General features: G+C 38.4%; 1 protein-coding gene across 7 annotated transcripts; it reads right to left on the bottom strand.

The window, feature by feature from the left end:
- Nucleotides 1-543: 543 nt before the first annotated feature.
- Nucleotides 544-6346, bottom strand: LOC103719513 (transcription factor bHLH49-like). 7 transcript variants are annotated; one of them, XM_088707029.1, is made up of 9 exons: nucleotides 6113-6346; nucleotides 5714-6019; nucleotides 4345-5168; nucleotides 4004-4231; nucleotides 3823-3888; nucleotides 3672-3740; nucleotides 3395-3466; nucleotides 2994-3188; nucleotides 544-959 (listed from the first exon to the last, which is right to left on the bottom strand). In XM_088707029.1, the coding sequence occupies exons 3-9, from the start codon at nucleotides 5143-5145 to the stop codon at nucleotides 843-845; spliced, it is 1548 nt and encodes a 515-aa protein (XP_088563155.1). In that variant the 5' UTR covers nucleotides 5146-5168; nucleotides 5714-6019; nucleotides 6113-6346; the 3' UTR covers nucleotides 544-842. The 7 variants fall into 7 exon arrangements, with proteins under 7 accessions (XP_088563155.1, XP_088563158.1, XP_088563156.1 ...); XM_088707032.1 differs by having other exon boundaries at nucleotides 4345-5075; nucleotides 5714-6032; nucleotides 6199-6324; XM_088707030.1 differs by having other exon boundaries at nucleotides 5714-6032; nucleotides 6199-6319.
- Between the last annotated feature and the right edge of the window lie 3968 nt (nucleotides 6347-10314).

Raw genomic sequence — 10314 nt, 5'->3', positions numbered from 1 at the left:
TAATTTTCCGCTTCCTACGACAGAGAGATGTTCAGAAAGTCCATCCGAACTAGACTACATCAGGGAAGAACATGTAGAGCTTCTACCTGCACCTTCCTCAAAGATGACATGCTGTTAAATACAAATAGCTGCTATACTTACAAGAGAACTGATTAATATAATATCGATATGCTGTGACATGACTCCAGATACAACTAATCAAAAGCACTCAGTTTTATTTTTGATGTTATTTGAACGACAAAAAAAATTAAAGATAAGAATAATAAAGAAGGAAAATGGAACATGATATTATTTGATAAAAGGTGAGTCTACAACATCTATTTTCCATTACCTTGAACAAAGAAACTTGTTTCGTGCTGCAAAAATAGAACCGCCCTAGTCATGCATCTCTTAGTGACAGGATTCTGTGATTACTCATTGCTAAGCTTTTGAAGTTTCTGGTTAAATTGCTCTATATACCTCTAATTTGAGAGAGAGGAAAATTATCTCCACAGGAATACGCTCTCTCTCTTATATTAATCTCTGAAGAACGAACTAATGCACTTTAGGAGATGTAGTAGAGCCTTGCGGGGAACAACCCCAAAATTGCTAATACAAGAAGCAACCATGTTCATGCTCCAGAATTATATCATTCAGAGAAAAAAATTGCATCTTCCACTGGAACTACCAGAATTGTATACCCTGCATCTTTGAAGCATGCAAACTTTATTATCTCCTTAAAAGAGCAAATACGAACAAGCTCAAGATGTAGAAAAGATACGATCAGAGCTCGATTTTTGTATGATCTGACAGCACCCACTGTGAACTATCTAGCTATCAAGGGCATGAACAGGTTGGTGGCTTCACATGGGGAATCCCTCGCAAGGTTTACCATTTAACTCTTGGGCGTTGAGAGGGGGATTAGCACCAAAAGTCATTTGCATAACATTGTGGAGCTCCTCGTTCCATGCATTAGGTATCTGAAATTAATTCAAATCCAAGCACTATTAATATGAATCACCCACTAAGAGAAAACTAAAGCATCATTCAGTTTCAGGCATCGAAATCATCACAACACTATAATGATATGCAATGAAGTATATTTATGCTTTGATTAGAAATATAATAAACATAAACTGCTAACTATGTCAAATTCATCAAACCATATGTGTGAGAGAGCTAATCATCTAAATGGGCAAATTATAATTGATCTCACTTCAGGGTATCCAGGGTAGATTGTTAATTAGCAAGTCAACATAACGTACTCGTTTGTCTCTGACATTTGAAAGGTAGAGAAAAGAGATGGTTGGTCTAATAAATTGTTACAGACCCATGAGACATTATTACCCAACTTCCAGAAAGCAATGCTTCTGATTTATTAAGGATGAAAGCTTTTCAGGCTATTCGATGATTAGATCAGTTTCTGAAGTGAAATAGTTATACTGATACAGATTTATTTCATCGGAGGGAGAAAAAGGGTTCCTTGAAGCTCCCATAGGACGGTATGGAGGAATGGTAAAAGCTGAAAGAATTATCAAAGAAGCAGAATATCATGGGGCTAGATAAGACCATGAAAAAATCCATTAGGTGTTAGCAACTTAACCGCTCCACAACTTTCAGCACGTATGAGACAATATTAGACTTAACTAAATGCTCAAACTCAAATAGCCAACGTAGAATTGCTCAATAAATCAATTATGATATCTCTGTACCAAGATTTCAGAGGGGCACACACTATGTTCATACATTCAGCTTGAAGTGGATGCTCGAGAAAATGAGGCTTCGAGCATGGGAGTTGGGAAGAATTGATAGAAACCATCCATGCAGAATGAAAATATAGTTTCTAAGATAACAGTAACAACTATATCGAAATTAACTATTCATTAAAAAAAAAAGAGATGATATTAACTTTATTTACAGATGCACCTCAGAATTGTCAACTTTCCCAAGAAATAACGACTGAAAACAGGAGTTTTTTTTCTCAAGAATGAAGTTGTTGACCAATCCCAGTAACTGTAGTCAGCTAGAGGGCCACGATAGCTGTTATGAAACCTCAGACTTTTGGGCAACATCCTATTCAAACATTCAAGCAAAAGGGATGAAAGTTGCCACTCTGCACCAACATCCACTACAGCTCTCTCAAATGCTTTAGGCAGATATAAACTCTATTCATGGCAAACAAGCTAGGTAGGTCAAACATTAGGGTTCAGCATGTTTGCTCTTCGATGAATGAAATTATTCACAGCAGATTTATAGTGCACAGCTTTCTCTTTTGAGTCTCATAAATTTTTGATGGGGACATCAGAACCACTCGCTCACATTCGCACCAGAGATTGGCATCATTGTGGCTGGGAGATGATCTTGAGCCACCAGATTGAGTCGGGCCCCGAATTAGGTCCAATCTAGTCTGCGTCTTTTTTATTTTCTGCATTTTGCTTTTGTTTGATCGAGTCAATTTGACCATTTGCTCTTAGTCAAGTCAATTTGGTTAGTTGTTTGTTATTAGACAAGTCAATTAGGTTAGCTATTAAGTCATGTAATTGGGTCGAGAGATTGGATCGATTTTGATATGTAATCAATCAATTGACTTAATCAATTGATTGAGGGTTCAAGTTTGGTATGTCGTCAATTGATTGACTTGATGTAAGGTCTATATAAAGGCTACCCCTCTCATGAATTAGGGCATTGAAGAATTGAATATACTCTAGCCTCCCTTTCTTCTCCTCTTTCCTCCTCTTCTTTTCTTCTTCCTCTTCCTTCTCTATTTCCCCTGCAGTGGTCCTCCATCAATTTTATGACTTCATTTTTCTTATTTTTCATCATTTAACTCATTTCTTTGCTTAGTTCTTGGAGAACCATTCCCCTACTATGATCCTTGAGTGCTTTATTTCAGATCCATGCAAAATTTCAAATAGAAATCATGGTCCACCTAAATCTGTCACTAGTTTCTGCAATACAAAAGAATTTGACGTAACAAAAATATAGTGGAGAAATATGTAGGTAAGTAATAAAACCTGAGGCATAGGTTCTTTGTATCCATTAATGGAAGTCAGTTGAGCATTCATTGCTGTTCGAAGCGCATCAGAATGGTTTACAATGCCGGACATCCCTGCTTGAACAAGACCCTGTTGAGATGGATGTAGTTGAGGATGAACCGTATCTCTTGAGAAACCAATGGAAGATGAAGGACCGCCTCTCGAATGAAAAAGCTGTCATGAGAAAATAAGAGTTCATGACCCAACTAAACTGAGAGGATATTAATTAACAATAACTAACATCATTGTATCCACACACACACACACACATATATATATATATATATATATATATATATATATAGCCAAAACAATGTAAGAATTCTTTGAAGCAAATAATGCCCAATATACAAATCTAATTAATGTACGATTTAATGTACATCTTTAGAAAGAAGTCCTTCTATGTTGAAGTCCAGCCTGGGATTGACAGCAGCAAGCTTCATTGACAGAAACTGGCACAGATAAAAGAATAACCAAAATATGATGTTATTCCTCCTATGAGTAGTTTATCCATAGCAAATTGTGAGCAAATTGAAACCTTTGTAAATCGTAAAAGAAGAACATATTGGCTGATCATGAATTCAGGCTTAATGTCCTTTTGGTTCGAAGAATGAATCATAATAGTTTAGTTATGGCCAACAGAACTATGAAGCACACCTCAACCTGCCGTTGCAGTGATTGAACATAGTTGATGATCTCATCCAGCATGACTGCTTTTCCTGTGACCTACATTCACATGTCAAGAAGAAATGGGCATAAAAAACAAACTTTCTAGATCAAACCCCAAAGGGCATTGCTAGAAACCTACTTTACTGCAACCAGGAACAAGTTCTTGAAGAAACTTCATCCGTTCACTAATTTTTTCCCTCCTCACCTGCAACACATGTCCATCCATGTAATCTCAATAAGCTTCTCATTCTAAAGGACTAGACCTGAAAAAACCTTAAATCAGTTAGAAATCAGAATTCCTATGGGTGGCAGAACCTTACTCTTTCTGCAAGACTGTGGCTATTAGTTGCCTGGCCACGCCGTGCTCTCACATGAATACAATCCTCCTTCGGGGCATCCGAGCTATCCTTGGCTTGCTTCCCATTAGGCTTGACAGTTGCCATAGTTGAGCTATTTTGTCCTGGCTTCTGTTTAGTGTCCACATTATCCTCTGTGGTCTCAACAGAAGGCTGCGAGGCTCCTCCTTGTACTCGGTCTGGTTCGATATCCTACCATGTAAAATTTATAGACCTATAAAATATGATTGATAATTGATTCGAGTTGAGGAAAATAAAGCAATACATCAAAGCAAAGTATATCTGAAGAAGTGGAAACCATCTACCTGACCGGACCTTTTCCTCTTGTTAGCAGCAAGTCCTTTGGAAGAAGAATCCCCAGCTGGACTAGCCAAATTAGGTGCCTCCTCTTGCCCACCTCCACTGAACTCAGGCTCACCGGACTCATTGCCTGAGACACCAGCACCATGTAAGCTCCCCTTATCTCTCTGCTCCTTCATCGGACTTCTACTGCTGGATCCATGATCAATAGGCAATGAGGCAGCCATACGAGCTTCAGTTGGGCTCATTTTACTCTTTTGTATCTGAGCTCCCAGGGCACCTTTCCGAGTATTAGAGTAGGAGCTCAGGGACTCAGCTGTACTGAAAGGACTCACCATGCCATTTAAATTACCACCATTGAAGCTTGAAAACCTTGCGACATGCTCGATGAAAGCAGAATCAGTCGGGAAATGAGAGAGAGTTGGAGAGAGAGCCCCAGGGCCGGTCTGTAAGAAAACCCTACTTCCTTGTGATGAAGAATCTGAAGGATTCCAGCCCATGTCAAGCTTCGAAGGCCCGGGAATTGGTTTTCCTGTGGGCATGCTATTGGAGGCCACCATGCTGCTTTGGACACTATTACCACAGAAGCCTGAGTTCTGTGAATGGGCAGAAGGGTTCCAGAGGCTAGGGGGAAAGGATTCCACCATGGAAACTGATGGAGATGGGGAGGAAACCATAGGGTGAGCCGAGACCAAACTGATTGATGGATTGCCGAATTGCCGATCGGCTGGCATACCTGAACTGTGATAGTTAGGATGATCCACAGCCTTCTCCCACCCAAATTTATCCTTCTCATTAATACCCATCTCTACGCTACTCTCTACAACAACTAGATCAATGAAGAAAGTTATTTGGAAAAAAGGATCATCTGTTCAATCTGTAGTCTAGAACCACTTGTTTGAAAAAAAGGAAATAAACATAATAATATTTGTCCAGAAAACTATAGTTTAGAACCACTTGCAAAACCCAATTCACCAAACCAACCAATGATAGCACAGAAACCAAAAAAAGCACAAACCTACTTCAAACCAGAAGACACTGAGTATGCTAATAGAAAAGAAAAAGGAAAGAAAAAAAAGGAATTATTTCACATGACCTAAAGGATTGACAGTAGTGATCCTAATTAAAAATATGAAAAAAAAAAATATACTGAGAGAAGCTAATAATGTCAACTTTTATTCTCTCACCTTCAGAGGCTAGATCAGACAACATCAAAGATCATGAATCTAAAACAAAGAATGGATTAATACTATGGATATATCACACTATTCAAGCGGCTCAAAAAACAGAAATCTCAGCTGTGATCGGAGGTGAAAACACAAGGCAATCAGAGAATTCCCACCCCTCAACAACCTCAGAAAAAAATGAGCACACCTTGGTTTCGGAGATCACTGGACAGAAGCGAACCATTCACGACATAGCCCTCCTTTTACTACTCTGCTCTCCTGATGAGTTAGAGCTCTGTAGGCAACAAACAGACCACACCCTCTCCTTCCACTCGAGTCTTGAGTCAGTGCAAAGGAAACCCAGCTAAAAGTGAACGAAGGAAAGTTACCAACATCAGATTCCTTGCTCCCTTGCGCTCCATTGAAGCCTTTCCCTCATTGAGAACATTAAAATTGAAACCACCTCCTGTTTGGGCTTGGCTGCTACTGTCATCAACTGCTCAGTAGTCACTCTCTGCAGGGTGACACTGCCATGTTCAATGTCCCCAGAAACAGAGAACCGATCTTAAGAGAGAGAAAAAGTTAAGGGGAGATGGAGAGGTCCTACCTATTTGTGTTTGTGCGTGTGTTGAGAGAGAGAGAGAGAGAGAGAGAGAGAGAGAAGCTTTATGGGCAAAGATTGCTTGCACTTACACCAAGACCTACAAGAAAGAGAGAGACATTTGAATGATTAACTACCACCACTACGGCTGAGAAAACAATTCGAAAAAAGAACACACTCCAGGCTCCCCTTCACCTCAAACCCCCACTCCCCTCTCCTTGCTTATTACAGTGGAAACATATTTTATGAAGTTTTTTTTAGCTTTTCTTTAAGCAATTTTTTTAATGGTGCTGCTTATCTTTATTACTTAACATCTAACAAGCTTTGAGCTAGCAAACCTGACATTGCCAGCCCTCTCGTTATTATTATATGTATTCTTTTCAAGAAAGTGTCAGAACCATCTTTGTTGACAACAAAAGCAATAATTCATACTTAAAATTATTATATAACTTTTTTAAATACTATCAAGACCATCAACAATGTTTCTGACACAATGCCCTTGATAATTTGAACATCTGAGATGAAGCATCATGTGACTTCACATTTCACTCCAAATTTAAATGCTGGGGGTGGGTGGGGCAATTAGCCATGTAGGCTTGTCTCTTTTTTTTTTGTTGAAATAATCTCAACAGCTAGTTGGTTACTACATCAATAAAAGCAAAAGAAACACACACACACACACACACACACACACACATATATATATATATATATACTGGTCTAATCTGCTGCTGAGTTTTTTAGTGGTATAGGGGAGACCTAAGATTGAACCTCTCCATCTGGATTTGAAGGATTCAGAAGAAAAATGAAAGCAACCTCAATCATATAACCTGTTGTTTAACAAAGCAAAAATCACCTTTAGCCGAACCCAGAGGTTCACCTCAAGCTGCCTTTAATTAGACATATGCTTTCGTTCTCTAAATCAACAATCTAATTAACCTCTTTATAAGCACACTAAGAAAAATCGTTAGCAGTAAAGCCACTATCTTTCATGTTTGCTAAGCTTTCGAACTAAGTGCTTCAACCTGGAGTCCTTCCATTGTAAGTTCCACAGCAACATCGCAAATCCAATCCCCTCTTAGGCAATGGGCAGTCCAACCTAACGTTAAAATGGAACGCGATGCCCAAAAAATACAGATTAAATAGTTTCAGGCGGTCCGTGGAGATATATTTTTTTCAGAAAAGGTTAGACAATATATTTCGGGATGCGCGCGAGGCAGCGTAACGGAGCTTCCATTTTATGAGCTTGGCCGGGGCTTTCGGAGAGTCGGTAATTTAAAGGCGCCGGGTGGTCGTTTTGGTCAAGATTCGGAGGATCCAAGGAGCTCTCTCGCGAGATTTCATCGTATCCGAGGAGTACCACTACCGCACCCGGCGATACGACATGCAACGGTAGAGGAGAGGAACCTACGGAGGGTGGGACACAATCAAGATTTACTGATCTGGACGGCTGTGATTGACGATGCCCACCCGGAGTCTCTGAGGACCACCAAATTGCGCAGGACGTTGGTGGTGACGGCATCGCAAGAGAAAAGACCGTTGTCTTCCCCCCCCCCCCGTGGCTTGCAATTCAACTAGATATATTATCTTGTAGTTTTATAGATATTTTTAAATTTAAGATGGATGTTATCCTTGTTTCCCTTCCTAAAGTTAAGAATTAAAGTGAAATAACCATTTTGATAATAGCGTGAGACATGAATATAGATGATTGGAGTTTGGCAGACGGAGGGACATGCTAGAGTGTCACTTTAGAATTAGCATTGATAATTGTAGGATTGGATTGGTATAATACCTCATAAATTTAACTTATTTCAATTATTGCTAAATGTTAGCCCGGATCTAATAATTCTAAGCATGATCATCAAACTCGAAGATCTAAATCAAGCAATACAAATACCTCAACAATCTAGGATTTACATATATGTTTGGTTGATATGTAGCCGGTCAAAATTAAGATTGGATAAAAAAAGATGCTTATATTGAAAACACAAACAATCCAATCGCTTAATATGCGAGTAATACCTGAAGAGAGAGCGGATCATATTTTCCCTAAGCATCATTCTATTTATACAGTATGGAAGATGTTGGTCAGATAATCTGATTAGGGAGAGCGAAGATTTCTCTCAATCCACTCAATTGAAACCTTCCAAAAGAAAATTAGAAAAGATGAAAAAAATAGTGTAATAATATTTTTATATCCCATTTTCTTTCATTGATAATTGAAAACTGAGATATATAAAAATGAGGTTTGTCCTTGAATAATTTAGGTCAAATTTCTCTCCAAGTGCTAATAGAACTTGCTTTCTTAATATAGACATGACTAAAAAATTAATCTTGAAAAAGCTAAAATTCTTTTGTTGCTTCATCTGATTCTTCTTGGATTAGAAGATATATTCAATCAAAATCTTTTCCAAAAATAAAACATTCAGTTTGACCAGTCTCTTTCAGAATCCAAATGAGAGAATTGAGCCTGATCAGTAAAGGCATGACCACTCTCTTTGAAGGCAGTGCCACATCATAGAGTTTGAAAAGTTTTCCGATTTCAAATTAAAAAAAAAAAGATCATCTCAGTCGAGCATTGCGTGACCAAGTTATTACTTTCGGAAGTTCGGCTTGCGATTCAGCTTCTGGATATGATGGATCTCGTTCTTAGATCCTATCCAACCCCATCTATAGTGGTCGAAATGGTTTACATCAAGTTTGGTTGTCCTCCTAAATCATCAAATAATTCAAAAATAATGGATAGCCCCCAAACTTGGAGGTCTTTTGGCCGTCGTAGTTAGAAAAGGCGATGCACCTTGTGTTACTCTCAATCTAACATCTTCTAATTATGAAGCATTTGGCTAGAGGACAACATAATTTTTTTTAGGTGGTGGTGGTGGTGGGTGGGGGGATCAAATTGGATCAAAACAGCCAATTCACCAAGAAAGATTGAAGCATCATTTAAGTCGCCAATAGAGTACCGCTCGGCCAGCTAATTAGCTAGAGAGTTGGCATCTCGAAATGTATGCATGGCTTGAAATGAAGCAAGCCTTGAAGCTATAACCTGAATGTCTTGAAGGAGCGGATGAGAAGAAGCTCTAGAATGTTGTCTCCTATCCAATTGATTGCTATAGTAGAGTCACCATCCAAGACAATTCTGGTACAACTTGGAATGAAGAAAGCAGTTGTTGTTAGTCTCTTCCAAGTAGCTCGTAATTCAGCATGTACAGTATAAAGATTTTTAATGATATTCTAAACTAATGGATACAACTTGAAAATCTTTTGTATCAGTTTCAAACTATCTTGGTGGTATGTGTTTTGACTTGGAAAGGCCATGTCGAAGGTTTGCAAATAGATATGCCCCTTAGCCATCAAAAACTGACAATTTTTATAATTTTGGTTATATTTTCTTAAGTGTTACTCCTCCAAAGAGCTAGGAGAGAGGATATAATAAGATTCATAGGGTACTAATTTCCTCTCTTTTTTCCCTTCACCTTCCTTTCCATTCCCACTTGTCAATGTCTATAGACATCATCTCATACCCTTTCTTATGATCTAAATGAAATAGATCATTCCCACTTTTCAAACCCATCTACTATGCAACCAATCACCAGCTTCCATCTTAGGCCAGTGAACTGAGCATGATCTGGCCGGCGATTTTTAAGTTTTTTTTTTCTTTTTAATTTTTGGTTAACAAAATTCAAGTTAATTAGATGGCATAATTCGATCAAACTCGATAGAAATTATTGGGTAGTCATAAATGCATCGGGTTGCCTTTTGAATCAACTTAGGATAAAAGTAGCTATTCAATTAAACCTTGTGTGTGTGTTCGTCCAAATGCACAGGTATGCATGCCATGAGAACATAAGCTTTATATCATTTAATTCAGACTCATTTCAAAAGACTTGCTACTCTTAATTGGATAAATATGACATACGTGAGGGAAAGAAGCAAAGATGACTATGATCTCATTCCTGTTCTTCCCTGTAGTCAGAGTTGAATTAGTTGGAGTCTATTTTATAGAAGGCAATGGGTACTGCATCTTGTATACAGACTACAGAGATGAGGCAATATTAGCACGAATAGAAGCTCAAAGACCACAGAAAAAAAAAGCTCGAGTAGTTCCAAACATAACAGTGGAGATTTCATAGTATGGAACTCTCTTACGAGGGAAAAAGGACAAAAGAAAAAGAAAAATGGTGCTATTAGAGTTTTTGTGTAGAAAT

Source organism: Phoenix dactylifera, chromosome 11, assembly GCF_051530095.1.
Source record: "Phoenix dactylifera cultivar Ajwa chromosome 11, Ajwa_hap1_PhDact_Kaust_v1.1, whole genome shotgun sequence".
Lineage (NCBI taxonomy): Eukaryota > Viridiplantae > Streptophyta > Magnoliopsida > Arecales > Arecaceae > Phoenix > Phoenix dactylifera.
This window is presented reverse-complemented; position numbering and strand designations above follow the sequence as displayed.